The 17,333-nt window shown below is 37.6% G+C and overlaps 1 protein-coding gene across 1 annotated transcript in view; it reads left to right on the top strand.

The window, feature by feature from the left end:
* LRRK2 (leucine rich repeat kinase 2) overlaps window positions 1-17,333 on the top strand; it is a gene marked incomplete at its 5' end in the record, with an annotated part of 59,993 nt that overhangs the window by 15,222 nt on the left and 27,438 nt on the right. Inside the window, 17 exons of the mRNA XM_026046384.1 lie at window positions 843-967; window positions 1,099-1,178; window positions 1,883-1,989; window positions 3,630-3,759; window positions 6,682-6,806; window positions 8,432-8,565; window positions 9,534-9,678; window positions 9,973-10,112; window positions 11,166-11,294; window positions 11,380-11,550; window positions 12,678-12,933; window positions 13,155-13,343; window positions 13,737-13,858; window positions 14,698-14,767; window positions 15,212-15,432; window positions 15,922-16,172; window positions 16,935-17,083. Of these exons, the coding sequence (XP_025902169.1) occupies window positions 843-967; window positions 1,099-1,178; window positions 1,883-1,989; window positions 3,630-3,759; window positions 6,682-6,806; window positions 8,432-8,565; window positions 9,534-9,678; window positions 9,973-10,112; window positions 11,166-11,294; window positions 11,380-11,550; window positions 12,678-12,933; window positions 13,155-13,343; window positions 13,737-13,858; window positions 14,698-14,767; window positions 15,212-15,432; window positions 15,922-16,172; window positions 16,935-17,083 (2,544 nt within the window). The remainder of the gene's footprint in view (window positions 1-842; window positions 968-1,098; window positions 1,179-1,882; window positions 1,990-3,629; window positions 3,760-6,681; window positions 6,807-8,431; window positions 8,566-9,533; window positions 9,679-9,972; window positions 10,113-11,165; window positions 11,295-11,379; window positions 11,551-12,677; window positions 12,934-13,154; window positions 13,344-13,736; window positions 13,859-14,697; window positions 14,768-15,211; window positions 15,433-15,921; window positions 16,173-16,934; window positions 17,084-17,333) is intronic.

A 17,333-nucleotide genomic window follows, 5' to 3' on the forward strand; every position in this document is an offset into this window, starting at 1 on the left:
ATCACGCTGTGACAGTTTGTAGGTATTTCAAAGCAGTGCTTGTGTTTGAGTTCTGTAATGAATTTTAAGATTTGAACTTTTTCTTGAGTATCCTAAAGGTACTAGTTTGAAAGAGAAGTTAACTAGCTAGGCACAAACAGAAGACATGATTCTTTTAAGAGTTTGGGAAATTGTTTCAGACGGAACTCAGTAGAAATGTGATGTAAAGTTCCAAAAAAATAGATTTTAGAACCTGGCCTACATTTTGGTAAACTTCAGATGACACATTAATGTTAATACCTTACTTTTTTTTTTTAAATGCTGAAAATCACAAGTATGATATCTTCTGAATCAAACAAATGATATCTTCTGAATTACTGCCCTTGCTGGAGCTAAGTATTTCTGGCTTAGCAACTGTCACCAATTTGCATTTATTTTTTTTTAATGGTGCTGCTTCAGAGTGAGGATGATGCTGTATTGAGTGTTTTGCACAAATGATCCACAGTTACATTTTGCATCTATAGTATTCTGTATACAAATACATTAGAAATAAAAAATATGTGGGGGCCTTTCAGAGGATAAGTACTGATTGATCTGTAACTACCTAATTTGCTACATTATCACATTTTTTTAATCCTTTCATAATCTTAAAGAAACTATTCAGATCTATTGCAGAGTTTATACGAAAAGGCTTCTTCTTCCCTGAAAAGACTAATTCACACTCCATTTATTTTGAAAAAATAGTCTTCAGCTGATTTTCCCACCTAGGCAGTGTCATCATCTCCATGATTAAGAGAATGTTAAATCATACATGTTTTATTTTCAYATTAAGAWTTTTTTTTKTAAATATTTTATATTTCAAGCTGAAACAATATTCTTAAACCGAGACTTAGAGGAAAAAAAAGAGGAGGAGGAGGAAGAAAAATTGTGCTGGTTGGAAGCCTGTTACAAAGCATTGGAACAGCACCGAAAAAACACTGATGTACTGGTGAGAATTTCTCAATGGATATGCAAAGTCTGAAAATAATGAAATTATTTAAAATTTCTTAAAAATATATTTTTTTATATTCCAAAGATATATTTTCATAGTATTTTTGTTTCTTCATATTTTAAATTTAGGAGGCTGCATGTTGGGCTTTGAAAAATCTGTTTCTGTATCAGCGCAACCTTCATGAGAAGATTGGAGATGGAGAAAATCAGTCAGTATTAATACCTTGCACTAKATTTTTAAAAATAASAAAAAAARAAAAGAAAAACTATTATTAGGCTMTGTGAGGTCTCATGTTTCAATTATCTTCATTTCCTTTCTAATACATCAGGAAGGGCATGTCYGCCATCACCAACACTCACAGAAGTATCTTCCATGAAAAGCAGGWTAACCTTGACTCAGACAAAATTCTGAGAGTTTTAATATGAAGACATCACATAGTCTAATAAGCTTAGTTCACAAAAAAAAAATCCTCTTAGGTTACTCTTAGAGTAGGTAAAGTAGTGAAGATTAAGACATCTTGTAGTGTAAGGAAAAGTGATGCTCATTTCCCCACAGATCAGCTGGCAGGATATAGTAGTATGAGTGCTGCCTCAGCAGGAAGAATTTAGGCATGAATAAAACAATTTCATTTGAACTCTTTCTTAGAGCTTGATAACTCTGCTCTCTGTTCTTTTCGGGACCTCAGGTCCCCTGAAGGTGTGATTCCAAAGGGATTGGGAACAGGCTTAATACACACAGTTCGCAAAGGGCTCTCTATTGGGTCATGCTATGAAAAAATGCTAGAAGCCAAGTGAAAATTTAATTATGTTGCTTATTTAATTACTTTAGTGCTTTTTAGGAAAGTGAACTACGGGTGTGAAGTAACTGCCATCGTACAGTCACTGTGCAGTGATTTGGCTCTCTTTGTGAAAGGTTCCCAATAGACAGAGAAGTGATGCTCTCCATGCTGATGCATTCCTCTTCCAAAGAAGTGTTTCAGGCAGCTGCTAGTGCCTTGGCCGTCTTGTCGCAACAAAATGGTAAGGGAGTTGAATTATCTCCTCTTTCCTGTTCCAAGGAATAACCAAGAAGGTTATTGCTGAAATATTAGAGCCTATTAAAAACATGCCACTTTATTAGCACCGTATTCCCTATGGTTAAAATATTATGCAGTCACATTTAATAGGAAGTCAATCCCATGCTCAGAAAAAAGTGTTGTTAGCAAGTATCAAAGAGAGTATCYGAAGTAAAGAGCTCTTTGCTAGCTCATGTTTTGCAATTGCTCTGTTTTGGAGGAGACATGAAAAGAGTTCTCTTTGTATGCTTGTTTAAATATTTATCACTGTGATTGAATTTCAGCAAGAGCAGAACTCGTTGGAACTCACGTGAGTGTGGATTACAGCCTGACAAATATTATTTTCTTGCTTAATATAGGAAATTTGAGCTGTCCTGTTGACTTCAGAGGATCAAATCATTTGTAGAGAGTTAAGCATATGCATAACAGTTTTCAAAGATTGCTTTTGGTCCTCATTGTGTCCCTGACCTGGTTCCCTGTTTTTTTTATTTTAATTTGCACACCCCTCAAAGGTTTTTAGTGGAGTTGTGGACTCCTGTATAGACTCCTTAAACMAACTGACAGTTGGCCGCCTTTTCTTAAATACCTCTCCCAGAGCCCTTTGAAATGATTAAGGACCTCAGGTGGTTTATAAACTGCAAATTGAAAACCACTGGCTAGATAGGAAGATAAACACTAGCAGTTAAATGCCATTCCTTAGGTGAGAAAGCATTATAGTTAGTATAAATGAATAGTATATATAAAGCAAAATATAATAAAACTCAGTGGCACTATAATATTTACTAAAAAACRATTTGAGATGGATAGACTGAATTGRCAATCACAAGAATTGGTGGTAGTTCACAGAATCACACACAATATTTTTAGAGTATTCTCGTGTAGTATTCTGAGCTCTATGGAGTACAGTTATAGCTCCAACATGTTACAGCTAGGGTGTTTGAATTAAAATTAAATGGACTTAAAATATATAGAAAGGATTAACATCATATCAGGCATCTGACCATATTAACTTCAAAAAAATAAGAAAATATCATTTTGGAAGATTTTAGGTKTTTGAAAGTTACAAAGTTCTCACTGTCCTACCTAGTAATAGAGTGCAATGCATAAAAAAAGTTAAAAGAATGTTTTTTTTAAATAAAAGAGTGCAATCCTCTTCTTTTACATTAACTTCATATAAGTAAAAATAATAGATACATTTAAACTTATTATGCACTTCAGGGACTTCAGTGTTTTAGGATAAACTATACAAACAGAGGTTTTAAATGTTTAAACTACACAAAATCAAGTCAACTTCTGCTGAAGCCTTTTCCCATTCTAATACATACTTCTTAGCATATATGTTTGGTGAAAAAAAATCAAAAAACAGAAAAGAATCAGCAGTTCTGTTGTTTTTAAGAACAGAGATAAAATGAAAAACTGGAACAAATCTTTGTTTATTATTAGGCCAATGTATTAGTATATAKGTGTGTGTGTGCATGAATATATATTTATGTGTGTATATGTTTATGTATATTTAAACATTAARCTTTATAAAAAATATGAAATAATTTTTAAAATATATAAACTGTAGCTTATGTTGCTATTTCTTGGTATTTTGTGTTGTAGTAAATATTAGGAAGACACTTTTGGCTAAAGGAATACACATGAATGTTTTGGACATAATGAGGAAATATCCACATTGTCCTGAGGTGGCTGAAGGTGCCTGCAGGATCCTCAATCACGTTTTCCAAGGAAGGTAAAATATATCAATAAAATATATCAATAAAATATATCAATACATCAAATATATGACTTTTCTTAAACTGAAAGCACACACTTTCACGTCAAACTTGAGACACTTTCACTTGAGATTCAGTGCTGTAATCAGTTACATTTAAATTATTGACAGTTTAAATTATTGACCATTTCACTTAAAATAACATTATGTTACTATTACATTTGTTTTGGCTTTTGCAAATATTCTAGCAAATTCAACGAAGAACTAACTCGTGACTCATAAATATCAGTCTACAGGCTGGAAATGTGATTCCAAGTGTCTTGCCAAGTATGATCAACCTTTTCCTGTGTGATCCCCTGCCTGGATGGGGAAGGAGCTGTTGAGGAAATGAGGAAAAGAGCATGTACATAATGTGGAAGAAGGGCCAGACCACTTGGGAAGAATATAGGAACCTTGTCAGAGAATGCAGGGATGCAACAAAGAAGGCCAAGGCCCATCTGAAATTGGAGTTAGCAAGAGATGTCTGAGACAACAGGAAGGGCTTCTATAAATGCATCAGCAGCAAGAGGAAGACTAGGGAAAATGTTAGGCCACTGCCTCATGGGGAGGGGCCCTTGGTAACCAAGGATGCAGAGAAGGCAGAGTTACTAAATGCCTTCTTTACTTCTGTCTTTGCTGCTGAGACTGGTCCCCATGAACTACAGAGCCTGGATATAAGGGGGAGAATCAGGAGAGAGGAACAACTTCCTCTCGGTGAGGAGAATTTGCTTAGGGGTTATTTAGGCAAACTGGCCACCCATAAATCTATGGGCYGGGATGGGATRCACCCAAGRGTGCTGAGGGAAYTGGMSGAGGTTATTGCTCAGCCKCTCTCCATCATCTTTGAGAGGTCCTRGAGAGCAGGGRWGTTGCCRGAGGACTGGAAGGAACCAACATCACTCCRGTCTTCAAAAAGGGCCAGAAGGAGGAGCCGAGCAACTACAGGCCGGTCAGCCTCACCCCCGTCCCTGGAAAGATGATCCTAGAGAGCATCTCTAGGCATATGAAGGAGAAGGAGGTGATGAGGAGTAGTCAGCATGGATTCACYAAGGGGARGTCATGTTTGACGAACCTGATAGCCTTCTACAATGGGATGATTGACTGGATGGACAAGGGAAGAGCTGGGGATGTTGCCTRCCTTGACTTCAGCAAGACTTTGACACAACCTCCCGTAACATCCTCATAGAGAAGCTCCGAAAGTGTGAACTGGACAGGTGGACAGTGAGGTGAATTGAGAACTGGCTGGATGGCAGAGCTCAGAGAGTGGTGATAAATGGGGCCGAGTCCAGTTGGAGGTCTGTGGCCAGTGGTGTCCCCCAGGGGTCAGTACTGGGCCCAGTGCTSTTCGATCTGTTCATCAGTGATTTGAACGGTGGCTCTGAGTGCATCCTGAGCAAGGTTGCACATGGTACCAAGCTGGGTGGAGTGGCCGTCGCTCCAGAGGGCTGTGCTRCCTTTCAGGGGGACCTTGACAGGCTGGAGAGTTGGGCAAAGAGGAACCTCCTGAGGTTCAACAAGGACAAGTGCAGGGTCCTGCCCTTGGGGAGGAATAACCCCAGGCACCAGCACAGATTAGAGGTTGACCTGGAAACGAGGTCATGGTCCTGGGAAGGAGCTCTATGGAGAGGGATTTTGGAATCCTGGTTGACARGAAGTTAACCATGAGTCAGCAGTGCCCTTCTGGTCAAGAAAGCCAACGGGATCCTGGCCTKCATCAGGAGGAGTGTTGCCAGCAAGCTGAGGAAGGGGATCCTGGCCCTCTTTCCGGTACACAAGGCATGTGGAGCTTCTCGAGAAGGTCCAGTGGAGAGTGAGAAGAATGATTAAGGGACTGGAGCATCTGTTCTATGAGGAAAGACTGAGTGAGCTGGGCCTGTTTAGCCTGGAGAAGAGAAGACTGAGAGGGGACCTGATCAATATGTACAAATACCTGAGGGGAGAAACTAGCAAGAAAGGGGCCAAACTCTTCTCAGTGGTGGCCAGTGACAGGACAAGGGGCAATGGGTCCAAGCTGAAACCCAGGCAGTTCCCTCTGCATGTTGGGAAGAACTTGTTTGGTGTGAGGGTGCCAGAGCCCTGGCACAGGCTGCCCAGGGAGGCTGTGGAGTCTCCTTCTCTGGAGATCTTCCAAAGGCGCCTGGATGCCGCCCTGTGCCMCGTGCTMTAGGTGTSCCTGCKKGAGCAGRAAGGTTGGACTAGACGATCTCTGGAGGTCCCTTCCAACCTCGACCATTCTGAGATTTTCCTAAGATCTGGGTACATGCTAAGCTGCTTGTGAAAAACATGACAGACTCAAAATTTAGTCACAGAACTTTTCATAAAATATTATAGCGTTATTAAAATATTGAAAAACATTGCATAAGACTAAATTAGTGGCCTTTGACTACTCATTTCTAGGAAAGCTGATTATATTGAGCTATATTATTTTAGTTTTTTTCTTTTTCTTCGAGATTAGAACCTAATGTGAGTGGTATTTTTCTGTTTATTTTGTGAATATCTGTCCATCAGTATTTTATGACAATTGTGAAGCAGTAGCTTAAGGATCTTTTCATTTATCTGTGCTAGAGTTGAAGTGAAACAMATGAACTCACTATTCAAGCACCCAGAATGAAATAATGTACTGTGTGTTATTTTTCTGAATTGAATTGAAAGTTTACTTCTCAGTGGTTTAGAATTGAAATAATTTTATTATTTCTATTGTAAATTGTAAAATTATAATGACTATAAAAATATAAAGTTATAAAAGTAATTATATACCGCACTCATGGAAGGACATGAAGATAAAATATTTGCTATGAAGAAGAAAGTGGCCATATTTTATTTTATAGCTAGAATCAAATATACGCAGTGCCAATTAAGGAAATACATTCTTTCTGTTTATTTTATTAATATTATTTGCAGCTTCCCTCACCTGGATATAATGACAGTAGCTGTATCAGAAGTTGTAAAAGCCATGAAGAAACATGGAAAATCACTCTCTGTACAGCTAGAAGCACTTCGAGTCCTTTTACACTTTATGATGCCTGGTAAGTCATCTAAAAACATAATTTGTGTGAGATCTTACACTAATTCAGAGAACATAAGCTGGGTTTTAGTCTTTCTTACCTAGTCAGACAATCTTTTGTGGCACTTCACAAAATTACTTGAAGTTCTATATTTAACACAAACCTTCTGTAACTCTTTTAAGAACATACAGATGGAGGAAAACTTGGCAATGGACCAAAATTACCACTGCTGATAATCCCTTTTATTCAATCACTGATAATTTAGTAATTGAATAATTAGTACTAAAGAATACAGGGAGTGAGTGTGGAGCCTTAATGAGGTATAGTACCTTCAATCTAAACTTTAGTGAGAGCAAGTGATAATAATTTCTCCATTAACATTATTGTACTGCCAAATGCAATTTTTTTTTAATAGTATCTCTCAGAAGGAACATCAGAATTGGATCTCTGACACCGAAAAATACCGACAATAATCCAAATATATGAGAGAAAATACTTTCCATGGCAAAACAGAGCCCAGATGAGCTAGCTTAGGAAATCCTAAAAAAAAACCTTCTTTAAAGGCAATCTTCAATTGGAAAAAAAAAAAATTTTTTTTTTTCCCTTTTATGTCATTAATAGAGTTAGGAAAAGCTTTAACCATATTTCCTTTTACTGCTATATGTGTTGTTTTTTCCCCAGTATCTTGTTAGAAATTGTAAGTGTGAGAGCATAGACATGGATGTATTAATTAAAAAAAAAAAACAAACATTTTTTGCAAGTGTCTGTTAAGAGTTTTTTGTTGAACAAATGCAAAACAGGTCACTTCAAAACCAATAACTTGACTAACATGTAGAATGATTCCAGGTTTTCTAGTTTCATTCTCTTCTTTGAATTATAGTGGTAATACTTTCAATGAACTGTAGAATTGAGAATTGACATGCATTTTTAACATGTTCACAAGGATTTTTTGTCAAAATTCTAGCCAGGTCCTTCTACAGTGTAATGAAATGAAGAACACAACATGTTGGAATTTGAAGGTTAATTAGGGAATAAACATTCATGAGAAAAACAGTAATCAGATTGGGTGCTGACGTGGCTTTTAAAGGATTTCTATATACTACTATCAGTAATGCCACTTGCCTGCAAATGCTGACAGCTACAAGAAAGTTAAATCTGAAAAAAAAATATTGTGTGTTCTTTAATGTGTGCTTGCCTTCTACTTTTSTCATTTGTGGTAAGTGTTGGCCTCTGAAGCGCTGCCAAGGGAAAAAGGGCAATTAGTTTATGGCTCTTTTACAGTCTCTCATTTTCAGAAGGAAGGCGCGTTCTGAAGTGGTGTTGGGAACACCAAAAACCCCCATTGTAGCTCCAGGAAGTCATTTATTGCAGTGAACCCTAAGTGAAATTCCTTGGCATGGTCTTACCTTTTTATAGTGAGCAGTGAGCAAACATATGGTGAAATCATCACTTCACACACAAGGTTCAGTGTAAATCTGGAGGGACTTAGGCTGTTAGCACAGTGTTTTGAAAATACTAGTTTAGAAATAGACCTTCCAAGTAATTTATATTAAAAAAAAAGGGAGTCAATTTAATTGTAATCATGGGTTAATCATGGGAATACTAAATGTGCTCTTCTGAAGAAGCTTTTTTTTTTATTGTTTCAGGTACAAAGAACGAACATCAGAATGGTTCTTCCAAAGATGTKGGAGATGCTGCTTTTGCACTTACCTTGAAAGTCATTAAAAGCCAGTGTTTGCTGGAAGGAGCTCACGCCTTGGTCCTTGTTGCTTTGAATAGGGTATAATTAAAACTTTATCTTGAAAAATTTTGTCCCTATTTTACACTCACAGTGATTTATAACTTCCACAGTGATTTGGCTGTTGATTTGATAGAATTAGTCTTAGCTGAACCCTCCAGTTTCATTTATTATCTGGGATTTCTTTTTGTTCTTTTCCTCTGGAGTACATTGGATCATCTTTTATACAGTGATTTTAGAGGATATTTATGGAAGTAGTGCTGATTTTTTTCAGGCATATAGCATAGTTTTGATTTCTTTTTTTAATGGACCAGTTTATATAAGAAAAAYACAAGAAAGAGAATGATCATAGTGCTTTGAAGGGGAATCTGTAAGGGAAAGGCACCCCTTAGAGAAATGATGAGAAAGCCCTGGGCAATTGCACAGCCAATAAGYCTTAGATCCTAATGATGGGAAGTGTTTAACTTCATGGCCTTCAAACAAATCCCCCTGCTACAAGGATTAAAATGTTCACATGATCACAGCTGAACRGGATGTGGTAATTTATATTTTTTAGCAGTGTCTCAGCTGTTTTAGATTTGGCCGACATCTGCAGTTAAGGGCATCTATGTCTCTCTCACAGTTATTGTAAAAGTCAGAGCAAATAATGTATTAACAAAATAATGGTAATGTGTCTGTAGGACATTTCCTGACCTCGRGATTTATTCTGGCAAAATGATTTGCACTTGAATGATTTAATGAAACATTAAGGAAAGAAAATCAGTTAAAAAAAACACACTGTATGGTAAAACACTAGCCAGGCAATATTTCAGCATCAAAGATGAAACTCTGGGSATGTTGTGAGAAACTGAAGGTTGAAAAGTGAACCTATATGAAATTGTGATTATTATTCTTTTTTGTGACATAAACTGGAATTTCATATAATTCAAGAAGAACAAACAGACAACTTTCCTGTTGTGACTGTAGCAAGACAGACTGTTGATCTGGTTTTATCTTGATTTCTCTGTTAGTTTATTGGAAACCCCAACATTCAGAAGTGTGGCCTGAAGCTACTTACCTCTGTAGCTGAGTGCAACGGTGCCCTGGAAATTTTAACCCAGCAAGGAGCTACTGACACTGTGCTTCACACCCTGCAGATGTATCCAGATGAACAAGGTACAGAGGATACTGTGTTGCTTGAATGGCAATGATGGGAATGTGAATGATTCACCAGAGAAGCTGGACACACCCCGTCACACTCCCTGTTACTGCATGTGCTGTAGGTTACGTTGCCAGAAGAGCCTGCAGTACTGGGTAGTCCCTAGGTTCATCCACCTGCTGGTTTTATCTGGCCCTGTCAGAGTTCATGCAAATAATAGTCTAGAATATTAGTGCTATAAGCTCAGTTAATGTGTTTATGCCACCCTCAAGATCCGTATAATCAACATTCTCAATCTTGTTTTCCTCTAGACATACAGTGTTTGGGCTTGAGCCTTCTGGGCGCCTTGATTTCACGGAGGAGCCTGTGTATTGCAACTATGCACGTGCTGGCAGGAGTTCTGGTTTCCACTCTGCGGCGATTTAAAGAGGTCACTGAAATCCAGATGCACGTATGTGTTGCTTCTTGGTACAAAGCCTAGCATTCAGTTAATCTATTAGCATTTTTGAGGTAATCATCATTGTAGTTTTGCTCACATTTTGTAAAAAAAGTAATTTCCTACTTCCCAGGCCTTTCAGCACCAATAAGTTTAATATTACCCCGAGATACAAAGCTGTGTGTAAATGTTGTATCTAAGAAGGATTCTCCTGGAATCCTATGTCGGAGGGATGGATTTTGCATCTACTTTTCAATGTGTAAGAGTAGTCTCCTTACTCATGTTCTGTATCCTCTGCTTGCAGAGAATGCCCCATTTGCTGCCAACTTCATTTTTTTACAGTGAGATCAGCTTCTTGACAGACTTCCAGTACTTCTGATTCAGGCCAATCTGGAAAGATCACAACATAACCTCCCTTCTTCTGTTTTTCCTCCCAACACTTTTAAGTTTAGCTTAGCAACCAGTGTAGAACCAAATGAAAATAACATGCAGGAATAAGGAAGTTACATAAAGTCATTTAGACTGAATCAGATTTGGGCAGAATTCCATAATTTCCACAGTTCACCCCTTCCTGCCTGAGTTCTAGAATAACAGGATAATTTTCTATTTCTCTTTCATTTTCACCATTTTCATTTAGCCTAGCTATTTTTCCTTTGCAAATTCAAGAGCTGTGGAGCAACATGTGGGATAGGCTCCCACATCCTTAGGAGGGAATTGTTCCCTCTGTACGTTTTCAGGAAATCACAAGTGCATGTGTCACTGCCAGGCAGGATATTGCCAGATATTGCTGTGCACATTTTGGCTTTTCTAAATGCCACTTAATATCTGCATAAGTGGGTCAACAAAACAAGCATGAGCCTACAGCCTTATGAACATGGAAACACCAGGTGTTCCTGCCTTCTGTTCACATCCTCTCCAGTTTGTGAATTAGTGTGAGTTTAAAAGCCAGACAAAAAAAATTAAGAACATATTTTTGGTTGGCATTTGATTTTATTACRTGACTTGCTTCAAAATGACATTTTTAGCAGTGCACTTACCAATCCTCCCAACTTTTTATTGTGTTTGTAGGGGTTTCGTACGATCCTGTCAATCCTTGGCTTGTCACCTTGTTTTGCCAAGCTGCTGGTACACGAATCGTTTGACACAGTCATTTTCTACCAGATGTCTCTGTGTTTCACAGACCGGCGAGACCGACAGGTATCTTCTTTCTTTTGACTGCTCTGTATCCGAACAACTCTGATGCTTTTTAAACCTAACTTTGGTTGTTTGTCTTCCCGTTCAGTTTCAAAGCCTGTGCTGTAAATGCTTTGCTAAAATAGCTGAGAATGATGATTTAAAGAACACGATGCTGGAAAAAGCATGTGTTGAGTACAACAGCGTGATGGCTGAATGTTTGCTCTTGCTGGGAGCTGATATCAATAAGAAGACAAAGACAAACTCTTTGATTTACAAGGTAGTATATGAAAATATATGTTGTTTTATTGCTTTAAACTTGTGCTTTTGGGGTCCTTTCTGTTTTTGTGCGTATGTGTATTTGTCAATGCACAAGTGACAATTGCTCTTGCAGCCAGTGGAGTGAGTGATGACTTCAGGCCCAGTTGGGCATTCACTGCAACACAGGTCAGTTTGTCTTGAGGCTCACAGGGATCCTGTTGCCTAGGATGTCTGCACTGCTCGTTCAGCCCTGATGCAAGTTCATTCTGAAGTCCAGGATTTCAGGCAGTTCCCTACTAGAGTATTTTGAGCAAGAAAGCTTGAGTCCCATCTTCCCAAACTCCCAGTTTCAAAAGTTAAACTGCTCGGTCTGTGGTAACACCAGCAGCGGTGCCTGAAGTGAATTAGGAAATGTTCCCATGCAGAGTTCTGCCAGCAGAGCAGTCTGGCTCAAAGAGCACAGCTGGATCAGGAACAGTCCATCCATCCCCAGGATCAGAGAGGCAAATCAGAGTTAGTGAACCACAGTGGAGACAGCAAAGTAACTGATAGTGTTTCTAAAATAACATTTGTAATATCCAGTCAGCACTGCTATCTGTAGCAGTACAAATTGAGAGACTGAGAGGGGTAGAACTGACCCACTCCAAATAAGCCCAAGGATCTGGCAGTCCCTTAGTATTAGGCAGTATTAGGTCATGAGTCTCCCCATTTTTGCCTTTTCCTTTGGCATCAAAATAACATAGCAAATTAACAGCTAAATATGTTTAGCCCATTGCACTGATAATGCAGGTCCTGTAGAGAATAGCATGGCGAAATAACAACTGTGTGTTTTGTTGATTAAACTGAAATGCAGATGCACTCATCTCACTACACACGTTGCTCTTCATTTTGCCCGAATAGCTGTGTACACTCATGACAGAAATTACAGTTACAATCTCAGGCATTTGCCATATTTTCATGAAAGACCTTGGGAGTCACTGCTCATTCCCTTAGGCAGGTGCACACCAAGGTGTAAGGCGCACTTGTGTGATTGAAAAATAGCCCTGATCTTAAAAATATAATGAATGTAAATTTGAGTCACTTTTTCCTGCAAAYTGAGGTGTTGTTGAAGTCCCTCACATACATTTTATTGTTTTTCTATTTTAGGTTTGTGAGAAAGGAAATAATCCTAAATTGGTGGAATTGCTCCTAGCCAATGGTGCTCGAGAGCAGGATGTTCGGTGTGCTTTAGCCATCAGCATAAAGAAAGGAGATAGCCAAATCATCAGCTTGCTCCTGAAGAAGCTTAGCCTRGATGTAGCCAACAGCAGCATATGTCTTGGAGGATTTGGCATTGGAAAACTTGAACCTTCCTGGCTCATTCCTCTGTTCCCAGATAAAGTTACTCCTTTAAGAAAGCAAAGTGAGTATGCATAGAATTTGCTCCACTAAATGTGTGAACAACACTTAATAGTATTATATTAGTGTTTTAGATGAGGATCTTCAGTTGAGGATCTCTTCTAGTGCTCAGCTGATTGTTGAATAACTATTAAAGCTTGAAAATAAAATCAGTCAGATATTTCTGTGATTATTTCTAATGTGATATTAATTTCTTGGAGAATATGTTATCTTTTTGGCTTGTAGATGCAGGTTCTGCACTGGCAAGAATGGTGCTAAGATACCAGATGAAAAATATTTCAGAGGATAAATCAAGACCCTACTCTGATCTAAACTTCTCTGAAGATGGAATGGATAAAAATTATGACTGGAATTTCATTTCTGACCCATTAGTGGACAATGTTTTCCCTTTAAATGATGATTTTGATAGTGAAGGTAATTGTTTTCTTTCATACCAGGGCTAGTCTGAGCTACAGATTCCTTTGAAGTAATTAGGTAACTGTGAGACTCTCATCTGAGGAATAAACAGTATGCAAAAAAATCCCACAAAAATGTATTATGTAAACATACACAKTAATACCACCGTGTTGGAAATCTTGATGATAAGGCATCAGTACAATAAACTGCTGCTCATAYTTGGAGCATGTCAAGATTCTTAGAGGGCACGTTATCAGTTTCAGCTTATTTCACGGAGGATTAACCGCTGAGTTAACACTGATGTGTTTGAAGTGTCTCTCTGTACATCAGCATCTATCTTGCAGTTGAATTCTAACTCTCAGCTTTAAATATGTTTTCTTATTTTTCTCTTTTCCTATTGCGTTGTGCTAGGARGTGAAGGTTCATTTTTCACAAAAAAGAAGTCCAATTCCATTGCAGCTGCTGATTTGTATGGTAGGGAAACAGCCTTACAAAGAAGCTCTCCTACTTTGCCACGTCATTCCTACTCTGTGGTGAGTGAGATCCTTATTCAATCCTTGGGTCTTTGTCTCACTGCTGCTATTTAGCATTCCCTTCTACTGCTGCGCAGTTAGTGTCCTCTAAATCAAGTCACTGGATGGATAAGGGTTCATACCATCAACTTTTATGATCAACAGAAAAATATGTATGTGCTTTTGGGAATTGTTCAGATTTGCATTCTGCGTGTACYGTACACATACTGTACACATGCAAATACAAAAGCTGGGAGCCTAGTCACAAAGTCTAACCATCCTCACAGAATCACAGAATATTCAAGGTTGGAAGGGATCTCTAGAGATCATCTAGCCCAACCTTCCTGCTCAAGCAGGCACACCTAGAGCATGTGGCACAGGGCRGCATCCAGGTGGGTTTTGAACACCTCCAGAGAAGGAGACTCCACAACCTCCCTGGGCAAAKCTTTTCCTCCAGGAAAGCTAATCTACCACTTGATGAGTAAAGAGAGGTTTCACTGAGGCCAAATCAGTAAAATCCATGTCATCTTCTATTTTCATTGACTGTTAAGAGAAACTAGATAGACTAACTTCCTGAGTTGCTAWAAACATCTGTCTCCATCCTGTTTTTTCACCCCAGTGAGAGTCATTTTAGGTTGCTAAAAATGCACTGAATGCACTATTTCCATTACGTTTTAAATCTACTATTGTTTTGTAATGCATATATCAGCATTTTTTTATGAACTGTTCTTATTTTTTGAGKTTTTTTTCTGTTACCCGTGGAAGTTCTCATAAAAAGAAGCAATAATCAAAWGAATTATTTCAAATAACTGCATATATCCTTACCTGTTGTTTTTTTCTTCTTTTCTGGGATTTTCCAGGGACCTGGTTCAGATTATGAACCATTAATGAAACAAAGAAGAAAATTATTGCTTTCAGATGAATCTCCCAGTAAGTAAATTACACAATTTAACACTTTTAACAGATTTTTTCAGCTTTCTAAGTCAACTTACAGAAGCATGACATGTAAAGGCTTTATAGATTATAGTTTGCTTGTAAGAGAAAGATACATGCTGAAATAGAGTGCAAATAATGCATATATAGTGAAATATGTTCTTCACGAATAATCTGTGTTGAATTCTAGAGAGAGAGTAATTTGATGATTGTCCTAATTAGCTTTGGAAAGCTGCAGTCTGTTGTACAGCACAAAAGTATCTGTCCCTTGTCTTATAAATTTGTCTCTTAACAAAAATATTCATTGAATTGTGTGTTAATCCAGAAATCAGTCTCATATGCTTTTTAATGCCAAGATGATTGATCTTAATATTAATTACTTGATAAATGAAATAATGCTACTAAATGATTGCATATTTTCTTATGCTTTTGTTTTAATAGAAGGAATCTCAAAATTCTCACCACATTTAAGGCCATCAGACAGTCTTTCTTCACTGTTCTCAGAGAAAGAATGTATTAAATCATTAGATCTTTCATCAAACGAGCTGGAGAACATTGATGCCATCAGCCAGAATAGCTGTTTAATTAGTCACCTGGAACATCTTGAGAGACTGGAGCTCCACCAAAATGCTCTTACAAACATTCCACAGCAACTTTGTGAAGTAATTCTGCATAATTTTATGTAACATAAGCTGGGATGATCTACAATATGTCATTTTTTCTCAACAATATACACATACCAATAATACTGATGAAAATAGGGATGTATTTTTCTGTGTTTAATTTTGCATCAATTTTCCTTTAGTGAATATATGTGCAGCTAGACCTGTAGATGTTCATAGAACTTTTTAAAACCATTTRCTACAAAGGACTGCTTAGCATATGTGCATTATAGTGAGACTGTAATTAAGTAAATGGAACTGAGAACTGCAAGCAATCATGTCAAACTTCATGAAACTGAATTAGTTAGTTTTACAGAGTGCTTTATGTTTTATTTTTAAATAGAAATGCTACAGATTCTTTAGTATAACCACTGTTCTCTAACATTTKTATGATAAGGCAAACGTAATTAATAAATTACAAAAAAAACCCCTCATTTTAGAACTTACAAATTCATATGTTCTTTAAAGCACATTCTCCTTTTCTTTCAGAACTTAAAATGTTTGACCTATTTGGATTTGCACAGTAACCGATTTACATCCTTTCCTATTTATTTGCTGAAAATGAACTGTATTGCATACCTGGATATCTCTCGAAATGACATTGGACCTTCCATTGCTTTGGATCCTTGCATCAAATGTCCAACTCTCAAGCAGCTTAATCTCTCATACAATCAGCTGCTGTGCACTCCGGAATTTCTTGCAAATATTGCAGAAAACCTGGAACAACTATTGCTGGAAGGGTAAGAACAGTACCAATAAATGGATAATAGTGTGGCAAACAGAGCAGAAAATACTGCACTTGTCAGCTTGAGTAATACTGTTACTGTGTTGAAAAGATCTTTTAATCAGTAATGAAGCATTGTTGTTATTTTCTAAATGTGTAAATTACTGCAGTTTTAAATGCTAAATTGCAAAATGTATTAGGTTATCTGTTASCTTTAGTAGAATTTAATAGCATGGCAGAACAAGGCAACTTCAGAAACATACTGAAAATGTCATGTAATAGCATTTATCTACTGCCRTTTCTCTCATTCAAAAGATTTTTTGTGAAATACTTTTTCTGTATGGTGCTTTGTAACATGCTGCGTGAATCCTAAATTCTCTCTATGAAATTGGACTTTTTGACCATCATTCTGTGATCATAATGCATAAAAACRTTTTTAGTAAACAAATATGCTCACAAATCTATCACTTCACTTTCTATGGGTTTGAATGGCACTATATAATGAGGAAGTGACACCTTATTGTACTTCCTGACATTTGCTCTACAGATTAATTAAAATAATCTAAATATTAGTTATTGTTACTTAATGTTGCTACATATGCCAGTATTTTTGCTGACTGRTCAGTCTTTATTTAGATGAAATTTTTAATTTTGATTTATCTGTGTAAAGATAAATCTGTGTAAAGATAACAATGTCAGGTAGATTCTCTTCACTTTTCCTTTTTAGCTAATAGTTTCTGGGTAATACATGGATTTCTCTTTCTTCTTATTATCATAGAAACAAAATTTCCTGCTTATGCTCCCCCATCTGCTTGAAAGAGCTGAAAGTTTTAAACATCAGTAAGAACAACATTTCAGCCCTGGCTGASGATTTCTTTATGGGCTGTTCGAAGCTGGAGCTGTTCAATGCCAGGATGAACATCCTTGGTAAGCACCTAGGAAAGCAGGATCCCCTCCTAGAAACCTTTCCAAGTCACGGAATTCCTCAGCCACCASCAGTTGGGATGGCAGTCAGGGGAACTTGGGCTTGTCCTTATTTAAACTTTTTCTTAGGCAGCAGCTTTTGATTTCTGCTGGAAGCAGTGGGCAGGGCTGCGTGRCTCTTTGGTGTCACTCAGCATAGCTGCTCGTGTTGCTGTTTTCATAGAGGATGCTCTAAAAATGCTTGAGTGCAGTT

Source organism: Nothoprocta perdicaria, unplaced genomic scaffold (genome assembly GCF_003342845.1).
Source record: "Nothoprocta perdicaria isolate Ctin4 unplaced genomic scaffold, notPer1 scaffold_44, whole genome shotgun sequence".
In the NCBI taxonomy this organism is placed as follows: domain Eukaryota; kingdom Metazoa; phylum Chordata; class Aves; order Tinamiformes; family Tinamidae; genus Nothoprocta; species Nothoprocta perdicaria.